This window comes from Esox lucius, chromosome 12 (genome assembly GCF_011004845.1).
Source record: "Esox lucius isolate fEsoLuc1 chromosome 12, fEsoLuc1.pri, whole genome shotgun sequence".
NCBI classification, from domain to species: Eukaryota; Metazoa; Chordata; class Actinopteri; order Esociformes; family Esocidae; genus Esox; species Esox lucius.
Genome location: NC_047580.1, coordinates 386,888 through 408,453, shown reverse-complemented (window position 1 = coordinate 408,453; position 21,566 = coordinate 386,888). Strand labels below are relative to the sequence as shown.

Sequence of the window (21,566 nt, the reverse complement as noted above, 5' to 3'; positions counted from 1 at the left end):
TGTATTGATATGTAGGCTGTGTTATATCGGTTGCATTGCTTTGTTCTTCAAATTGAGTGCTGTTATAATGAATGAGAATCGAGGAACAGCTTTTCTAGAGGACATACAGATCTTATTGACAGTGTATTCTTTGGCTACCGTAAACTATAAGATTGAAAACCATGGAAACCCTCCTCATTACTTCTCTATCAAATAGCTAGCACATTAGTGGAGCCTGTGTAGGGATTTAGAAATCCACTGAACTTGCCCAAAAGAATACGTTGAAATTATAATAACAATTTTTATTATTATTACTACATTCACCACCATCCAGTAGGTGGCGGTGAAGTTAGATATAAAACCACAAAGAACAAAATCCCTACAAACAAGAACATATCGCGATATTAGGCAGATTGTTTGAAACATGGCTGCTTCTATGAAGAAGGCTGCCCACAATATTGAAACGCGAAAGCGGACTGATGATGTTCGGTTTTCGGACGGTATCGACTTCAGTTCCCTATTGTTGTCCCAGGTTGTTCTTGATGGATTATTCGCCTCTGGATTCCAGAAACCTTCTCCAATCCAGCTCAAAGCAATTCCGCTGGGGCGATGCGGACTTGGTATGTGATCTGATCACCACTCTCCCTCTAGCTAGTTCACTGACGTACTACTGTAAAGCGCTGTATCTAATAATGTACACTACAACTTGATACTATTTATATTGTTAGCTAGCTAGGCTTTATTTTAATACAAGTTATATACATGTATAACTGGGTGCCAACAGTTTTTTTCCCCGGGAGACCTAGCAGTTGCTAGGTGCAGTATTGTTCGCGTAACTCGGAATGGTATAATGTACAACTGACGTCGAGAGAGTGACAGCTAGCTCAATTTGCGGCATCGGCAGCTCGCAGTGGCATTTCCGGTGGCAGGTTGAGATGCCACGGCATCTTCCCCGTTAGCAGTGGCATTTCCGGTGGCAGGTTGAGTTAGCAAGGGCATGTTGAGTTAGCAGTGGCATTTTTAGTGGCATGTTGAGATGCCACGGCATCTTCCCCGTTAGCAGTGGCATTTATAGTGGCAGGTTGAGTTAGCAGTGGCATTTATAGTGGCATGTTGAGTTAGCAGTGGCATTTATAGTGGCATGTTGAGTTAGCAGTGGCATTTGTAGTGGCATGTTGTTAGCAGTGGCATGTTGAGATGCCACGGCATCTTCCCCGTTAGCAATGGCATTTATAGTGGCAGGTTGTGTTAACAGTGGCACTTTTAGTGGCATGTTGAAATGCCGGTGGCAGGTTTAGATGACAACGATTTTTCCAGAGATGTCACGGCATCTTTTGCCGTTCATATGGGATTTTCGGGTGGCAGCCTGAGATGCCACAAATTTACTAGACCGATTATGGGGTAAAACGGTGGCAAACAAGGGCTGTGTCCGAAATCACCCACTGCTCAGCATATACAACCAAACCAGTAGCCTGTCGTAATGTAGAGGAAAGAGCATATCCGACTGCAACTGTGTTTGTAGCATTTGCTAGTGAGATACCTTATAGTTTATAATTGTTAAAATTTGCCAATATTACACTTGGTAGCATTTCCATTACCCTATTTCTTCATTTTTTTCAACGTTTCTTTGATTATTTATAATATTTTATTTGTATTACAGTCTGTTATGTTGCAGTGCTAAGGAAAGAAATTGGTGGTAGCCTATGTTTATTTTTTTATTTAAAATGCAATGACAAAATACTTTACTCACTCATATAAAAGACTGTAGTTTAAAGCATGATTACATTACTGGAACAGTATTTTGGCTATAGGCTTACACTTGGCAAAGCACCTGCCAATGTTTGTGGCAATTGCCACTGCCCCCCTGTGGCAGCTGTCCCTTTCTGATTGTAAATTAAACAAGATTTTGTAAAAGATTACCTATCCAAAATTATTGACTTAAAACCCTCAACATTTATAGCTTATTTATACGTATCTGTGCATCACAGGACTCTAATTTAAAACCATGTGCAAAGGTCTTGGTATGAATTACTAGACTGTATTTAGGAACAAAACTCTTTAATATAACACAATATAAAAATATTTTAACAATCACTGTTCCTCAAATCTTGTAAACAGTCTGTAATTGTTTTTATCAACACATTCTTCCCAGAAGTTGTTGTAGTCCTTTTTTCTTTCAAAACGAATGTAAAAAGTTCTGCTGGAGAATCCTCATCCAGTTCCCCATCCCAGGTGTCCATCTCCTGGATGGCTTCTTTTCTTTCTTCTCTGTCCATAAAAAGGGCAGCAGGGAGTTTCAGTCCTCCGTTGAATGTTGCCTTATCGCACCAGTCAGCTGCAGCCAGGCTATTTAGGATAAGAAGGTTTTCCTGCAGTAAAAAAAGTCTGTTATTGATAATTTATGTTTTTCCCAAGTCAAGACTTCAGACTTATAGAGCATTTACAGTACATCTGAATGAAACATTAAAATAAATTGTACCAACAAATGCTGTATTTATTAACACTGTGGGTAGAACATCCTGTAGCCTACCCTTTCTTTTTCTTTGAAGGTGTGGTGGTTAGAAGCACAGATTCTGCTTGGTAACGACACGTAAAAAAAATAAAATTATTTTTAATAATAAGCATGCCAGAAATGATCAGCTTCAAACCCATTAAAGTATTTCGTCTTGTATACTGTACATTTATGTACTCACTGAAATTTAATAGTCATACTCAAGTACTTCAGTTTTGATTTTAACAACTATTAGCAGAAAGTCATGATTCTATTTTTCTTGTTGTGGTATGTATTCTGGAAATTATGTTCTCCAAATTATCCAAAATCGAGTGACACTTGTTGTATGGCATAACTTACTCAGTAATTAGTTGTCCTGTAAATGTAGTTGTATTATTTGTAAACATTACATATCCTCATTATTTTACCTCTGGCAAAATGACCTCTGTTATGAATAGCTGCTTCTCAACTACAGTTCCAGGTACTATCAGTATTTTTTCTAGTCTCTGGATAAACCTCGTCTGTCTGTGGTATTAAGTTAGTAAAAAGCATGAAAACAATTTGACAGGGGATATTAAGAAGGGTTAACAAAGAAAATTGTAAAATGTTGCACAGTCAAGGCAACATTTTAATTATTCATTACTCCCGTTCCCCCTCCTCTGCCTGAAAAGTAATGTCAATCCTTCCCTGTATAACCAGCATTCATCTGACTAAAAAGGTTTCCTTCCCAAAAATGACAGGATATTAGTTTCAAAATCAAAATAGTTAATGTGCTCGGTTACTATAGCTTTCTTCGTCATGTTGTCCTTATATAAGGTTCTTATAAATTTGGTCTTTCAAATACAAATAGTTGATATGCTAAACATTTTCATTGTGATATGGAATATATCTGTAAAGATCCATGACTTCAATGTATGTTCCAGTCACATACTATTGTGATTGCGATTGAAGACCAGGAGTTGTCCACAAATAAGACCAAAAGAGAACAGTCTACATACCTTCATGTCATTGAATAAAGTCACATGTTTGCTGTAATGTTTTCTGAGGAGAGGATCAAATCCTTTGTGTTTCCACAGATACATTTTGTTAGACAGAACATGCCCACTTAGCAGGTTTTTCTCCAGATCCTATAATAGTATAATATAAAAGTATTTTTAGAAGTTGATTCAGTTTTTACCAGCCTTGTAAAAGTTGTGAATGCCACCTCATACTAAAAACCTTGTACATTGTAACCTTGTTTTTACTGTGATCTCTTCATCTGTCATAAGGTCTTCTGCTTTAACAGCCTCCAGGATTTTGTCTCTGTTTAAGACAAAAGCATTGCAGAAAATGGCTGTGTTTTTACATCTTTTCATTTCGAAACATTGAACTTAGATTAAATGTTACACTGGATTCAATGGACATGTAACTAGCAAACTAGCTGCTGATATGTGGGTAAAGGCTAAGAATATTTTTTTGTCTTATTGTCTGTATTTTAAATAAAAAAATAAACATAGGCTACCACCAATTTCTTTCCTTAGCACTGCAACACAACAGACTGTAATACAAATAAAATATTATAAATAATCAAAGAAACGTTGAAAAAAATGAAGAAATAGGGTCATGGAAATGCTACCAAGTGTAATACTGGCAAATATTAACAATTATAAACTATAAGGTATCTCACTAGCAAATGCTACAAACACCAGCAGTTGCAGTTGGATATGCTTTTTCCTCTACATTACGACAGGCTACTGGTTTGGTTGTATATATTGAGCAGTGGGTGATTTCGGACACAGCCCTTGTTTGCCACCGTTCTACCCCATAATCGGTCTAGTAAATTTGTGGCATCTCAGGCTGCCACCAGAAATACCATATAAACGGCGAAAGATGCCGTGGCATCTCAGGAAAAATCATTGGCATCTCAACCTGCCACCGGCATCTCAACCTGCCACTATAAATGCCACTGCTAACGGGGAAGATGCCGTGGCATCTCAACATGCCCCTAAAATGCCACTGTTAACTCAACCTGCCATTAAAAATGCCACTACTAACTCAACATGCCACTAAAAATGCCACTGCTAACTCAACATGCCACTAAAAATGCCACTGCTAACTCAACCTGCCACCGGAAATGCCACTGCTAACGGGGAAGATGCCGTGGCATCTCAACCTGCCACCGGAAATGCCACTGCGAGCTGCTGATGCCGCAAATTGAGCTAGCCCCTGCTGCGTCGAGAACTTAAGATAAATATATGTTTGTACACGGGGGCCAATACACTTATTTTACGTAGTAGTTAGTCCCAGGTCTGAATTGGTGCCTAGGACGTATGGTTACGAGATTGAACAAAAATATTAACGTAACAATTACTTTGTTACTGCCTCGTACAGTTTTACTATGTATTCACCAAGCAGCATTTTTCTCCAACGTGCCGTTGACAGTTGAAGGTAGGCATTTGAAAATAGAGGGTATAGCTAGCAGCACTTTCTTAGCCCCGCATCCCCACTCCATTGGCTCCTGTTCAATACATTGATAGCCGAATACGGACATGGACATGGAGCATAGAATTTGAGAATTAGTCAGTATTGTACAAATAATCCATGCAGTGTCAGTTAATGGGGGGAAATATAAGGTATAGCTAGCAGCACTTTTTTACCCACCCACTCCATTGGCTTTTGTGCAATACTCTATACCAGAATTTTGCCTATGCAAATTGCCTTATAACAAAAAACCTGAATATCTGAAGTGGAACATGGCACTGAGAATTACTCATTAAAGAATCCATATAAAGGGTCATTTCATGGGGGAAAATAAAAGGTATAGCAGCACCTTCCTGGTACCTCTTTCTGGATGTACCTTTTCCCATTCAGTTGGGATCAGGGTAAATACTGACCTGCTTGGTGTTGCATGTTGATATTCTTATTTGGATTCCTGGCTCCTTAACTTTTCTCAAATTCCTGAATGCCATGTTCCACTTGACATAGTTTAGGTTTTTTGTTATAAGGCAATTGTCAATGATTATTTCCTATTCATTTTGCTATATTTCCTATTCAAACTCATTTTATGTACGTTTTCATGGTAAACAACAGCATTTCTAAGTGACCCCAAACTTTTGAACTGTAGTCTGTTATTATTTAAAAAAAATAATTCAGCAGCAGATATGGTTTTGGGTGTTTTGGAATTTACTTCATAGGGCTGTGTGTTGTGTTCCAGATCTGATAGTGCAAGCCAAGTCTGGTACAGGGAAGACCTGTGTGTTCTCTACCATTGCCCTGGACTCACTGGTGATGGAGAACCCTGCCATACAGGTTTGTTCCATATGATTTAAAGTTTACAAGCAGCTAGGCCTCTGCTCAGGCTCCTTGTGTGTGCCACCGAACCCCTGCAACTTTTTCAGGATGCAGTGGACTGCCTGGTGTTCAACCTTCCCAAGTTTTCCCATGTCACCCCTTTTTTTGTACACTTCACTGGCTTCCTTTTGAAGATTGTATCGATTACAAGGCAATGGTGCCTACCTACACAGACCCAAGAGTTTCCCTACTTTCAGGCAATGCTGAAATGCTACATCCCTACCCAGGTTTTCCTTTCTGCCACTTTTGGGCTCTTGGCGGTCCCAGCCTAAACAGTAGGCAGTTCCTGATCCACAGTCAACTCTTCAGTCCTGACCCCTCATTGGGCTAGGATAGCAGTCTCTTCCCATTTTCAGATAACCTTTGAAACCTTAACTTTTAATGACTGCCTAAAATTCTTTGACTGCCATAATAGCTGATGTGTAACCTGAAATGCTGGTTGATTAGGGATGCCTTTTGCTCTAAGTTTCTGGTATACTCATTAGGGATGCACCGATTGGGAAATTCTGGGCCGATACCGATACCGATGTTTAACATAACAATTTGGCCGATGGCCGATGCTTTTTTTTTTTTTTGTTATTTATTCCTTTTGTGCTACAAAAGTCTTTTGGCTCTTGATCACACTATCCTAGAATGAGCACAAATTCAATCAGACCAATTTATGAAACAAAAAACACCTTTATTGTCACTTTCTGGTTGACAGTTATAATCTTATTTATAACAAGTTATTTTCTGAAAAATATAACATTCAAAAACCTTTGACTGCTAACTAATAGTAATCAATGAAAAGATTGTTTCAGCAGTACATTGCCCAACAAAATTATTTGAGTGATTTTAGCCTGATAAACAAAAACTTAAACAATGAGATTATTTTCATGGCCCAATAAAAAATATTTTTTCTGATGAAAAATAAAATAAAAAAAAACAACATCAAGTGTTAATGTAAAAACAAGTGAAATAGGCTAAATAATATGTTATTAAAATAAATAAATTATGTTATTCATGAATGCAAAAATAAATAGGGCTATCTTTCACCTTGTGTATTTCTCATACAGAATAAACAAAAATGTTCTCAATGAGATTATTTTCATGGCCCAATAAAAAATATTTTTCTGATAAATAAAAAAAAAATACTTCAAGTGTAAATGCAAAAACAAGTGAAATAAATAAATTATATTATTTAAATAAATAAATTATGTTATTCATAAATGCAAACATAAATAGGGCTATCTTTCACCTTGTGTATTTCTCATGCAGAATAAAACATTACGTTTTCAGAACTCACAGGCTCGAACACGGGGCATTTTATAAAACAAAACAGTACCTCCACTTCTGATCATTAATGACACATAAGTCACCTGCTGTATCTCTGGCCAACTTCTTAATAAGATGCATGTTTTTCTTTACAAAGATAAGCATCTCTGCCTTGTCACAGCAAAGCCTATTTCTCTTTTCATCTAAGACATGAGACACAGAGCTGAATAACCGCTCACTCTCTACGCTGGTGCATGGCGCACTAAGGTATTTGCGTGCTATTTGTGCGAGTTCTGGAAAACGCAGATGGTTATTTCTCCAATAGCAAAGTGCGCTCTCACCTCTCGGAATAGTGATCTCTGACAGGAAAATACCCAGTTGTTGGGATACAGACGAGGTACTTGTCCTCTCTGATCCATTTTCTTCCAGAATCTCCTCAAACACATCATGCAGGGAGGGCCCTGTTCTGTCGGATCGTTGCCTTTTGCGCTCTGTGTGATGTGCGCGCTCTCCATCGCGCGTCACATCCTCTGCACCGGCATCAGCCAACAGGTGTGCCTCAAGTATTTCTCAAGCGCGTTGTTTAACATCCTCATCAAAGTAACGATCCTTGTATCTGGGATCCAAATAGGTGGCAATGCAGAACATGGGATCGTACTGGATTTGATCGAAGCGTCTATTTATAGCCTCTAATAATGAGGTCTTTGTTGTTTTAACGCCGTGATCGGTGTCAGCCTGCTTACTCAGAAGACGTCTCAGGGCTGTCACAGAGGGGAGGACATCTGCAGCTGATGCTTCTGATGAGCTAACTTCTCTCGTCAATTGTTCAAATGGGGAGAGGAGTGTTATAAAGTTTTCAATTAATTGCCACTGGTGCGCAGTTAGAGTGGCCGGGAGGTCGTAGTCTGCGGCATATGTAGCAAGTGCGCGCTTTTGTTCCAGCAAGCTCTCCATCATATAAAATGTACTATTCCAGCGTGTGGAAACATCTTGCTGCAGCCTTTTTGGTTTCATTCCCAACTGGATTTGCACAGCCTGGAGACGTGAATAGGCAAGGGGTGAGTGTTTAAAGTGGCCGACGATTTTTCGGCATATAGACACAATATCAGTGAGGCTGCGCTGGCTAAAAACACCGTCATGAATTGCCAGTTGCAGTGTGTGCGCCATACTGCCAAAACTAGCCAGAACACTGTCCATCATAGCTTTTTTCATATTCTTAGCATTATCTCTCACGACAGCATGCACTCTGGTTTTGTCGATTTTCCACGTCTGGAACATTTTCTCAAAAGCCTCCGAGATAGCAGATGCTGAGTGGGTACCTGCAAACTCCTGGGAGTGCAACACTGCCTTTACCAGGTTGAAGTCCTTATTAATCCACTGTGCCGTGAGGCTAAGCATGCTCACAGGGCTTACATCTGAACTCCATATATCAGTGGTGAAACTGATTGCAGCGATGTCGCAAGCCAGTAGCTCATGAATGTGCGTGGCCACAATGTTGTGTATTTCGGGGAGACAGACCTCGGCAAAGTGACGTCGGCTCGGCAGCGTGTAGCGTGGCTCCATAAACTTCATCAGACTCCGAAAACCCACGTCCTCCACTACAGAGAAAGGCTTGTCATCTAAAGCTATGAACTCCATCACCTTGTTTGTTATCTGTTTCGCTTTGGTGCTGTCTGGAGGCAGCTGTTTGGCTTTCTCAAACGCTGTGTCAATTGAAGTCTGAGCCTTAACGGGGGTTTGCGCTTCCTTAGCGGCTTCATTTTTCCGTTTTTGGTCTGCTTGCAGGTAATCCCCGTACACCGCCTCGTGCCTGCTTCTCAAATGTCCAATGAGATTTGTTGTGTTAAATGACTTTCTAACAGACCCCCTCTTGAGATTTCAACGGAACACGTATTGCAAACTGCAAAACGCTGATCTTTCTCTGAAACTTTAAAATATTGCCACACGACCGCCATCTTCTTTGTTTAATCTAAGTTACTGAAGAGAGTTCACGGGTGCCCTCTTCCGCCTCGGTATCTCCCCACCCCCACCCCTCCCGCCAAAAAATTTTTTTTATAAAATTCTCCACATCGGCGAATGTCATATTTATTTCCCGATGGCCGATGGCAGTTAACAAGGCAAATATTGGCCGATACCGATGTCCAACCGATGCATCGGTGCATCCCTAATACTCATGGCCTGATCCATCAAATCAGGAACATGGGAAATTGTTAGTGTACATGCTGATCTGTAAACCCAGCCCGCAAGTGCAAGTATGTCACCAGTTTGTACTCCTGCAAATGCTATATGCACTACTAAACAATACAGTCAGTATAATTTTTTTTTATTCTGTTAACAATCCTCACTCGCACTAGTTTTAGTTGTGCTACAGTGACTTTTTCCTTAATGCACAACCCAACAATGCATTCAAGAAGAGAGATTATTCACTGTAACACTGTAGTACATAGCGAAAGCCTGTGTCTACCCAAATATATATATATTTTTTAATTGACGTTAATTCATTTTACCTCTTAGTTGTGCCAGCCCTATTCCAGATTACAGGTACACCTTGGATATCAAACATTCGTTAACTACTGTTCCACCTACCTATTCCAATAACAGGTGCTGGTGCTTGCCCCAACCCGTGAGATAGCGGTGCAGATCCACTCTGTGGTGATGGCTATAGGCAGTGCCATGGAAGGCCTACAGTGTCATGTCTTCATTGGGGGCACTTCTGTCAGCCAGGACAAGATCAGTCTCAAGAAGTGCCACATTGCTGTTGGATCACCAGGTTAGTTACCATAGGAAATTCTATACAGTTGCTTTGTCTTAGAACAGGGATTCCCAAAGTGTGGTACGCGCACCCCCAGGGGTACGCGAGCTGCCACCAGGGGGTGCGCGAGAGGAAAAATGTAATGGCGGTCTGTTTTTTTAAGTAGGATTTTCCCATACAATAAAAAAACATGAACAGTAAACATTTCCATAATCGCTTTTATTTTAAATAAAAAACTATAATTTGTTTTATTTTTAGAAACGTAGAAGAAGACAGCTGCTGTCTTCTATGCACTGCTTTTTTTTAATGCACTGCAGCCGCTACTATAAGCGTGCCGACTCGTTTCATTCATTCATTCCATATACATTATACAATATATACAATAAATATGCTTAACTGGCTGAAATCAGGGAAACTGTCAAGTGGGACGTCTAATTATAAAGTTGTTAGTCACGAAAGAGGAGAGGAACCAAGAGAGTGAAGATTTGGAAGCAAAACAGGGACAGAGAAAATAGAGAGAGAAAATGAGCGGGAGTCAGAAGTTGCGCCGAAGGAAACCGAAGAGGAGGGAAGGAGATGGCAAAAAAAAGGTGATGAGGGTGAACACCAGACGGGGAAAAAAAGAAGGAAATACAATGACAATTATCTGGGTCTGGGCTTCACTTGGATCGGCGATACAGATTGCCCAAAGCCTCAGTGCGTGTTGTGCAGTGAAGTTCTAGCAAACAGCTGTCTGAAGCCGTCTTATCTCCGTCGTCACCTGCACACGAAACATGGCAATTTAATTAAATGCATTGTACTGTCTGTCATTCTAATTTCCATAACCGTTGTGTTATGATGATGATGATGATGATGATGATGATGATGATGATGATGATGATGATGATGATGATGCTAGCTCCACGGTCATTAAATAGGCCTAGCCTGCTATTGCTGCAATGTTTCTTTTACGCAGCTGAAAATAACCGTGCTTTCTGAGCCTGTCTGTCACTTGTCCTCTTAAAAGTGTAAGCTTGTGCGTAGCTTTGTTGCAGAGGTGGGGGACTCGAGTCAAGTCATGTGACTCGAGTCCCCCACCTCTGCAACAAAGCTACGCACAAGCTTACACTTTTCAGGACTTGTGACTTGCTTGATTAAAGTATGAAAATGACTTGACTTGACTTTGACTTGAGAACAAGTTACTTGAGACTTGACTTGACTTGAAGTGAAAGACTCGACAATGACTTGAACTTATAATAAACAAACAGCAATAAAATTATTTTATATGTTTTGACATCAGCAGCACTAATCAGGATATGTGCCTTTAACGCTGCACAATTCAAAACGTGCCAACATGGCAGACAGTAACGTTAGTCGAGCTCCACAAATAGTATCGTTTGGATACAAGGACTTGGACTGGACTGTGTGAATAAAAAAAGATTTGCCAGATGCAAAATATGCAACAACGTCAAATTTCATTCATCATTTTAAGAACTACAAGGAAAGGTAAGAAAGTAATCTCAGTTTCACTAAGATCTATAATGATTAAGTAATGAATTAATCTTTTGTTTGTCATAATTTGGCCTTGGTTGCATATTTTATTTTATTTTTTCTTGTTAGAAATGTGACCATTATCATTACAGAATACATCTGGTAAATAGATGTAAGGGAATTTGACTATAACAGTGGCATAGCCTGAATTTTAATGTTGATGGGCATCTTAAAATGAGCGGGCATGTATATTATTACATGTAGGCCATAATGTCTGTATTAAATGTGCGCATTTTCAAGTGTTTGTGGACTGCGTGTGGAAACTAAAAAGCATTGTGCTTACACCATAAGTTAACTCTACTGCATGAAAGGCTAACATGGAGGCGCCGATGTGATTATAGCACCTAAACATTTCGAAGACGTTTTATTTTTTTACTCATACAATTACAGCGTAATTACATATTAGGCAGTTTTTCAGTCACAATAATTAGTTTATACGGTTGTTATTATTAGCCCTTATTACATGTATTGGCTGAATTCCAGTAAAGAATGCATGTTATTTCTTGATAACAGACCGTTGCCATTAAAAACAGCGCGTTGCTATGGACGCAGCAGGATTCTAACCAGAGACGGAACGGACTATTTTCTTTAGAGGAAGCAATACAATCGTTTTTAAATCAATAAATTCCTTTTGAAATCAATATTTTGTGTCAAATTATTGATTTATTTGGTAGGTAGCCATGTAATAAGCGGGATAAGGTATAGCGAGGCGGTTGTAATAGCGAATACAACCCCTTCAGGCTGATTCAAGATCCCTCCGCTTCGTCCCCCCAAAAAATTGTACAGCGGAGGAGAAAAATATTTGATTTTGAAATCGAGCTTCGCACCAAGTGCACGTCAGAAACAGAGGACAGTGTGTGTGCGTGTGTTCATCTCTTTAGTACTGTGACTTGACTTGACTTGAAACTTATAAGGACTCGACTTGACTTGCTTAGGGTGAACCCTTGACTTGACTTGCTTGATTTAACTGAACTGTGACTTGAGACTTGACTCGAGACTTGATGGTTAAGACTTGAGACTTGCTTGGACTTGGCCATGTGTGACTTGTCCCCATCTCTGCTTTGTTGCATTATATTGAAACTTTGTTGATGTTGTTATTGTCATGCGTGTTCTGGTTATTTGCGCATGATTAAACATGAGTCTTTATATGGCGATAAAACAAAGCTTTTTTGTGTTTTTTTTTTTTGAAGTGGGGATTGGGGGTGCGCCAACCCGGTTGGGACATAGAAGGGGGTGCGCAGGAAATAAAGTTTGGGAACCGCTGTCTTAGAAGAATACAAGCATGGCTAAACTGCTTTTTTGTGTCGATGCATTCTGTCTTATTCAGGGCGTATCAAACAGCTGATTGAGCTGGGTCATTTGGTTACAGCCAGCATCCGCCTGTTTGTGTTGGATGAGGCTGACAAACTTCTAGAGGAAGGCAGCTTCCAGGACCAGATCAAGTGAGCGACTGACAGGCAAACAATCCACACACTGGCAAAAAAAATCCAAAATTATTAGGTTTTAGTGTCTTTGTGGGGAGTTCTGCTTCCCATGTGTGGTGCTTACATACACACAGTTCTTAAACAAATTTCTGTTTATCTCTCTAGTTGGATCTTCTCCTCTCTGCCTGTCAACAAACAGATGTTGGCCCTGTCTGCCACCTACCCAGAATCCTTAGCTCAGCACCTAGCCTGCTACATGCGAGAGCCCACCTTTGTCAGGCTAAATCCCTCTGATCCTGGACTCATAGGTCAGTACCTCAAGTCAGTTCAACCTTTTAAACACAGCTAATGAATGCATTGCATTTAATACAGTGTATATAGAAAGTCTACACGCCCCTGTTAAAATGCCAGGTTCTTGTGATGTAAAAGAATGAGAGCGATAAATCATGTCAGATATTTTTCCACCTTTAATGTGACTTACAATGTGAACAATTCAATGGAAAAAACAAACTGAAATCTTTGAGGGGGAGAATAAAACAACAACAATAACCTGGTTACATAAGTATGCGCACCCTTAAACTAATACTTTGTTGTAGCACCTTTTGATTTTATTACAGCACTCAGTCATTTAGGGTAGGAGTCTATTTGCATGGCACATCGTGACGTGGCAATTAGCCCACTCTTCTTTGCAAAAGCGCTCCAAATCTGTCAGATTGCGAGGACATCTCCTGTGCACAGCCCTCTTCTAATCATCCCACAGATGTTCAATTGGATTCAGGTCTGTGCTCTGGCTGAACTTCCTCTTCGTCTTCAGCTTTCTAATGGACGCCTTAAGGTTTTGTGCCAAAATTGCCTGGTATTTGGAACTGTTCATAATTCCCTCCACCCTGACTAAGGCCCCAGTTCCAGCTGAAGAAAAACAGCACCAAAGCATAATGCTGGCACCACCATGCTTCACTGTGGGTATGGTGTTCTTTGGGTGATGTGCACCATGTTTTTGCACCTAACACACCTTTCGGAATTATGGTCAAAAAGTTCAACCTTGGTTTCATCAGACCATAACACATTGCTTTTGGGGGACTTGTTTGTTTTTGCAAACTTCAGTCGGGCTTGGATGTTTGTTTTTTTTCATATGAAGAATGTAGCACACAGCCAGTACTTGCCAGAAATTCCTGCAGTTCCTTTAATTTTGCTCTAGGCCTCTTGGAAGCCTCCCTGACCAGTTTTCTTCTCATCTTTTCATCAATATTGGAGGGACATCCAGTGCTTGGTAATGTCTCTGTTGTGCCATATTTTCCCCACTTGATTATGTCTGTCTTCACTGTGTTCCATGGTATATTTAATGCTTTGGAAATTATTTTGTACTGTTATCCTGACTGATATCTTTCAACAATGAGATCCCTCTGATGCTTTGGAAGCTTTCTGCGGACCATGGCTTTTGCTCTGAGATGCAACTAAGAAAATGTCAGGAACATCCTACTAGAACAGCTGAACTTTATTTGTGATTAATCAGTCACTTTATATGATTGCTGGTGTGTAATTACTTTTATTTATTTCTGAACACGGCTACATCCCCAGTTATGAGGGTGTGCACACTTGTGCAACCAGGTTATTGTAAGGTTGTTATTTTTCATTTTTCCCCTTTTGAAGATTTGTTTTTCAATTGAATTGTTCACATTATAGGTCACATTAAAAGTGGAAAAAGTTCTGACCTGATTTTTCTTTGTCTCATTCTTTTACATCACAAAAACCTGAATGAATTTGGGTTCTGTGTTTATTTCACTGAGATATGTCTTGCCTCTACCTTCAGGTTTGAGGCAGTACTACAAGTTGGTGCGCTCCCATGCCGTACCCCACATGGTGTTTGAAGAGAAGGTTTTGCACTTGCTGGACCTGTTCAGTAAAGTGCCCTTTAATCAGGCACTAGTGTTTTCTAACCTACATACCAGGTTGGGCACTAATAGAGGTCATTTGTTTAACCTTAGCCAAACTCTCTTTTTATAGTTTTTATTTTTTTGTGCAGTGTAACGACACTTGTCGTGTTCAAATCTGTATAGGCTACTATATACTCAACTTTCTATTCCACAATTTGTTTTCTCTCCCCAGAGCCCAGCATCTAGCAGACATCTTGTCTTCCAAGGGCCTGCCTGCAGTCTGTATCTCAGGTGAGGGACCCAGGGCCAGTTAGAGGCAGTGTTCATGCTGGGTTTCAACCTGCTTAGTCTGGGTGGTTTTCATGCCTGATTACATGTAATGTCTGTTTGCTTACAGGTTGTCTGAGCCAAGACCAGCGAATGGAGGCCATGTCCAAATTGAAGCAGTACCAGTGTAGAATACTCATCTCCACTGACCTGGTGAGTAGAGCAATTACTTGACCTGACACCACATTTCTCTCATTTAGATTATAATATTTAAAAAATAAAATTGAAACAAAATGGTTCTGTACCAGTCTTTGAAATATGTTGTACCTGTCTCTCTCCTCTGTCCCAGACCTCCAGGGGTATCGATGCTGAGAAGGTGAATCTGGTGATCAATTTGGACATTCCTCAGGACTGGGAAACCTACATGCACCGTATTGGCCGGGCTGGACGGTTTGGTGAGTTGTGCAGGCAATGGCAGCCATTTGGCATTTAAAATGCTTTGACTGCAATTCTTCTTTTCTAATTTAATTCAGTTCTTGTGGCTAATTGGTCAAGTATAATATAATTAATACACGCACGCAGACAGAATCTAATTTAAGTATTTAATTTAACCTAATGTTAAACCTTCCCCCCAAATACCTAAAACTAAGCCCAATTTAAGATATACTCTAACATAACCAAATATACAAAAATAGCATTTCTCCTTGTGGGGTCCAGTAAATTAAATTGGCAGGATAGAGTTGTCAGTTTTTCCTGGAATGTTAGGGGACTTCATGTCTACTAAAATCAGGATGATAACACACTTTTGCTACGTGCTGTAAAAATGTCACCTCTTAACGAGAGTTCTTTTGTCCAGGTACTCACGGACTGGCAGTTACATACTGTTGTCATGGAGAGGAGGAAAACAAGATTTTGGCCATCGCTCAGAAGTGTAACCTGAGTCTGTATGCTCTCCCAGGTAAAATCTGGATTTACTTGAGATGTTAGTTGATGGTGACTTATTTTTTTACTTGAAACAAGTGGAGAATATTTCAGATGTTTGCTGTGTTGATATGTAATTATTTTTTCCAGAACCCATAGAGCCAGGGCTGATGCAGGAGCCCTGTGACTGGGATGTCACTGTGGGGGCCCTGACGCCAGGTACCGACTCTCAAGTGTTCCCCAAGGTGAAGGGGAGAAGGGCTGAAATGGATCACCAGGCTACTAAACCCTCCAGGGACCAGGATGTCTACCAAGAGGGCCCTGAGAGCCAGTATACAGCCAAGCCTTGGGCTAAAGTCAGGATGAAGCCCAAAAAGGTGTCCCCTGCCATTCATGTCCTACCTTCTTCCCTGGCTTCAGTAGGCCCTGGGGCCTCCCAACCTATGTCAAGGAAGGAGCAACAGGATGCGCTACCTAAGATCTTTCCGCTAAGTGCCTTTAAAAGTCAAAGCTCACGCTTCATGACCTTCCAGGATGCAGAGCTGGACTTCCTGTGCTTCATCCGGGAGGGGCCAGGCAGGTCAGTGGAGGTTATCCGACAGTTCAAAGGTCAAAGAGAGAACCATTATGGATGTAATGGTCAGGAAGACCACGATGACTCACACACACTTGAGAATGATGATGTGCCGCTCACCAACACCCACATGACCCGGAAAAGAGAGTCATCTACCCGCCAAATGCCACCTCTTAAGAAAAACTCTCACCCCTCATCCTTGGGTTTGACTTCTGGCAGGTCCAGCTCTGATCTGGACATGGATGACGTCTGGGCAGCGGACAAGTCACCGCAGAGCTGTACAGATCAAACCGGAGGAGCTAAAAACAAACCAGTTATTCTGACCCATTCTGCAGAGCAATTCACTGTGGTGCATGCAGGTAGGAAAGAATTGTTTGCTCCAACAGTGTCTCCATCCAACCCACCATCGGCAACCCAGCCCAACCAACAGACCACACCCAGGCCTAAGGGGAGAATTGGAAGCACTATACCCAGCGAAGGTGATCAGCTGGGGAGGGCAGTTGGTGAGAAGGAAGTAAAGGAGAAGAGCTGGAGGAAGCAGTCTGATCTAGGTAGGGAGAGTCATGGAGTGAAGGAGGTCATGAGGGAAGAAGAGGGTTATGAGGATTGCTGGAGGGCCTGCTACACAGCCTGGGAGCAGCACTACGCTTCCATGCCCCCCTTTTGCCACCAGGGTTACCATGGCTACCACATTATGGCATCCAGTTGGATGGCGGCTTACCGTATGAACTCTGTGTACATGGAGGAGCTGCTCAAACAGTAATGCAGGGCTTCATGCGCATGCCTGAGAGTCTGTGTTAATATTCTACTTAAACAGGACAAGAAGTACATACATGTCCACTGAGTGTCTGCTGCCCCCACATTGGGTATTTAACCCAGCTAAACACATTTAATGTTTAAAACTAATTAGGATGCTGCAAATGCGAGGAATCTCTTTAAAAGCAGCTAAGGATGAGAAGATTTGAATAAGTGAGCAGTTCCTTAGGCAATTTTGCCCTTGTTGTTACTACAGTTGTTTACTACAAGGTGCAGAATTTACTGCATGCAGTATTATTTTTACCTTAACACTGTAAATTATTTGACTTTTCTAATAAAGATACACTTAAAGCTGAAGTACTTGTTTTTGCATTAACACAATGTTATTCTATTTATCTGGATCTGGATGAATTCCTACCATTTCAGATAGTCCCAGGCCCGCATCTGAAAAATTTCTGTATACTGTGTAATAGGTGTGAGCGGATCGATCCGAAAATATTGATGCTACAGATACGTCTTGAAATCGATTCTAGCGTCAATAGGATCGATTTCAGTTTCACTCTTGGTTGCACTCATTTCATCAAAGAGTTGAACTGTCACTCTGTAAACAGGTCGTAGTAAAGAAAAGTGCTTCTCCAGCTCTACTGTTGCTTGTGACTGCATTCATACAACAAACATACGCGTTGCGCACCCTGACTACCCGCACCTATGAGGGGTGTTTATGAGGTGTGATTCGTGCATTTAATCAACCTTGGGAAGCTGTCTCCGCGTCGATGATCGTGTATAATGGAACGTCTGAATAACGTTTCGTGTGAACTTCTCGTCTGTGCTTTGCTAGCAAGTGATGAATCGCATCTTGGTTGTTAGCTCTAGCATTGATGTGAGCTAGCTTCGTAAAAGAGAAAAACGAACTGTAGAATTACTTAAGGAAATGTCATTATGCTATGTATGTGGGAGTTTTGTTTATATTGATTTTGTTCATAATTAATGTCATGATCTGCTAATTTGACAACCCTATGTATCTCACATTCACCCAAGTATAGGAGGAGAATAATATAGTGCATTGTGAAAACACTTTGGTTGCGTAGCGCCCATATTAAAGCCATAATTGATAAAGAGTTGGAGAACTGTCTTTCATCACTCTGATCACTATTACCGTTGGGTTAAAAATTATAACTTTTAAAGTAATCATTGGGTTTATTTGTGACCAAGTGTTTATTTTGCTTGTACACGTTTCCATTTCCTAATTCATTTGTATTTCATGAGTGAATAGTTTACCTATACAGTGGTGCAAAAAAGTATTTAGTCAGCCACCCATTGTGCAGGTTTTCCCACTTAGAAAGAGGAGGGGCCTGTAATTTTCATCATAGGTACACTTCAACTATGAGAGACAAAATTAGATTTATTTTTCTAGAAAATCACATTGTAGGATTTTTTATGAATGTATTGGTAAATTATGGTGGAAAATAATTATTTGGTCAATAACAAAAGTTAATCTCAGTACTTTGTTATATACCCTTTGTTGGCAATGACAGAGGTCAAACATTTACTGTAAGTTTTCACACACTGTTGCTGGTATTTTGGCCCATTCCTCCATGCAGATCTCCTCTAGAGCAGTGATGTTTTGGGGCTGTCGCTGGGCAACACAGACTTTCCCTCCAAAGATTTTCTATGGGGTTGAGATCTGGTGACTGGCTAGGCCACTCCAGGACCTTGAAATGCTTCTTACGAAGCCACTCCTTCGTTGCCCGGGCGGTGTGTTTGGGATCATTGTCATGCTGAAAGACCCAGCCGCGTTTCATCTTCAATGCCCTTGCTGATGGAAGGAGGTTTTCACTCAATCTCACGATACATGGCCGCATTCATTCTTTCCTTTACACGGATCAGTCGTCCTGGTCCCTTAGCAGGAAAACAGCCCCAAAGCATGATGTTTCCACCCCCATGCTTCACAGTAGGTATGGTGTTCTTTGGATCTTGCTTGTTTGTAGGTGACCAAATACTTATTTTATCGAGGAATTTACCAATGAATTCATTAAAAATCCTACATAGTTGAAGGGTACCTATTATGAAAATGACAGGCCTCTCATCTTTTTAACTGGGAGAACTTGCACAATTGGTGGCTGACTAAATACTTTTTTGCCCCACTGTACATGGTGTTGGAATGAAAACGACCAGGACAGTATCGCTGGAGCAGGGCTGTAGTACATATCATCTTTCACTTGTGTTGTAAGTCTTGACATATCAGGTGCTCTAGATATGTCTGTACATCATGAGGGGATATATATTTTGCTTGCTTTAAGTCTGGCAATTTTCATTTCATACTACGGTCTGAAATGTAGAATGATAAAAACTCTAACATTGTTGTGATGCCTATTGCTATGAAAGTTTCTTGAACGGATGCATTCTTATTGATTAAAGTATTGAGTACCCATGTTTAGATAAGAAAAGGAATGTTGGTTGTGTTGTGGTAAAGGAAGTATGAGGTGCTGAGGTAAACGTGAATCTTTAGCAGGATGGGGGTAGATGTAGAAAATCAGTCTTAGGACAGGATAGAGGCATATACACAACGGGGCACGATGGATAAGGAACAGGTTGTTTCTGTGGTATGACCATTGTAGATATATTGATTGTATAAGTTAGTGAACTGTTGTGAACTGTTGTAAGCAATGAAGGAAAATATTAATTGTTTGTAATATGAGCTAAAACTGAAGTTGCAAGTAGGAGAACAGGAAACCCTGTTCAAGTGGTTGCCGGGGAGAGAAAGATTTAGTATGTCTGTCTTTTGATAAACAGGACACAGGTTAGAGACACACACATAGTCGGACAGACAACACAGAAACCACAAGGGGGACAAAGGGATACTTGCAGTTATCCTTATAAGGAATAGAACTGGGATTGGGCCAATGGCACACTTGCTTTGTAACTTAACGCCTCTATCTTTTGGGCGTAGTGGAAGTATAAAATGATGTTTTGACTGTTGATCCTTAGACATTGTGCAGCAACACCTTGTCTCCAAAAGCTTTTGTAATAAACGGAATATACGGTATTATTATAATTGACCTGACTCCTGGTGTTTTATTCTCCTTTCCAACAAACCAACTCGGGGAAGTGTTAGACTTCAACACCATGCAGATTCTTATCTCCACCCATTCCTCTATAAGTATTGGATATATTTCCAAATGCTTTAGAGACTCCTCAGATGATTATCCTGTAAGCTTTTGACGAGTCTCTATTTGCAAATAAAAGTAATTGTGCCAAGAGAATTTTGTCTCTGTACTTACTCTGATTGATGGAATTACCATCTTACTTTGGGTGCTCATCCTTTGGTTACTTAACCTGGTATCTCAAACTCATTCCCTGGCAGGTTAACAGTGCACGGCCGGAGACTGAGTCTCTGGAGCTTAAATCCTCCTGCGATCGTGGGCAGGCTACGAAAGGGGTGAGAGTCGGACTAATTTCGAACCTACTCTCTTCACTTTGCGTACATATAACACAGGTTCACACTTCACAATTGCGTGCTATGCATACGCCCAAGTCCTTTTTTGCGTGCAGTGCAGACGTGATCTCCTTCCATTAAGAACTATGGTAAATAAGTGCGATATTAAAGTTTTACCTTTACCCTTTGACGTTCTTTCAAGAAAAAAGTTAATCTACGGCTTTTAAACGATTAGTAAATCTTCCTCGATGATGGTGATGTCAAATAGGTTTCAGTTGGTGCATGTCAATGAAATTATTTTATTGACCATTATTATTAATGGTAGGAGATCGCGTCTCAACTGCACGCAAAAAAGGACTTTGGCGTATGCATAGCATATGTGCGAACCCGTGTTATATGTACGCAAAAGGAAGAAAGTGGGTTGTTTTGAACTCAGGGGGTAAGGGCACAATGTAGTTAAATATGGTCCTGGTAATATGTGTTAGGGGACATTTAAAATCTGCAGACAAGGTTAGGGGCTTGAACGTCTCACTTACGGGCCGACAGGTCTATTAACGATGTTAGGGCACGTAAATTGAGATGAGAGTGTAAGGGCACTTCTATGCGTTAGGGCACGGGTATATGTGTTTGGGCACATTTAGTTAAAGCGGTTCTGACGTGCAGGGCACGTTCACATGAGTTGTGAAAAATTAAAATGGGTCACTACATGTGTTTTTACTGCATTTGATAATGGGTAAGCGTTGTGGTAATCATTTTGCGGCTAAGTTAATGTTTCTGTTGTCTGGGCATGTGGCAAAATGTCTCCTTGGGGAGTTATTGGGTTTTCCTGTTAATGGCGTTTTCCTTCGGTGGTGGATGCATGGCCTACCGGGCAGATTGGAGGAATATGGCAGAAGTAACGTACGGAAGTTGCTGAAGTTCTTTTCGCTCAGGTTGGATGGATCGTCCCTCTGACCGCCCCCGCCCTCCCGCGGTGTT

At 40.8% G+C, this 21,566-nt stretch overlaps 1 protein-coding gene across 1 annotated transcript; it reads left to right on the top strand.

The window, feature by feature from the left end:
- Positions 1-94: 94 nt before the first annotated feature.
- Positions 95-17,509, top strand: ddx20 (DEAD (Asp-Glu-Ala-Asp) box polypeptide 20). Its single transcript, XM_013132500.3, has 11 exons — positions 95-599; positions 5,664-5,758; positions 9,656-9,824; positions 12,664-12,778; positions 12,926-13,068; positions 14,571-14,709; positions 14,867-14,925; positions 15,032-15,114; positions 15,251-15,356; positions 15,758-15,859; positions 15,973-17,509. The coding sequence occupies exons 1-11, from the start codon at positions 404-406 to the stop codon at positions 17,157-17,159; spliced, it is 2,394 nt and encodes a 797-aa protein (XP_012987954.2). The 5' UTR covers positions 95-403; the 3' UTR covers positions 17,160-17,509.
- The last annotated feature ends 4,057 nt before the right edge of the window (positions 17,510-21,566 follow it).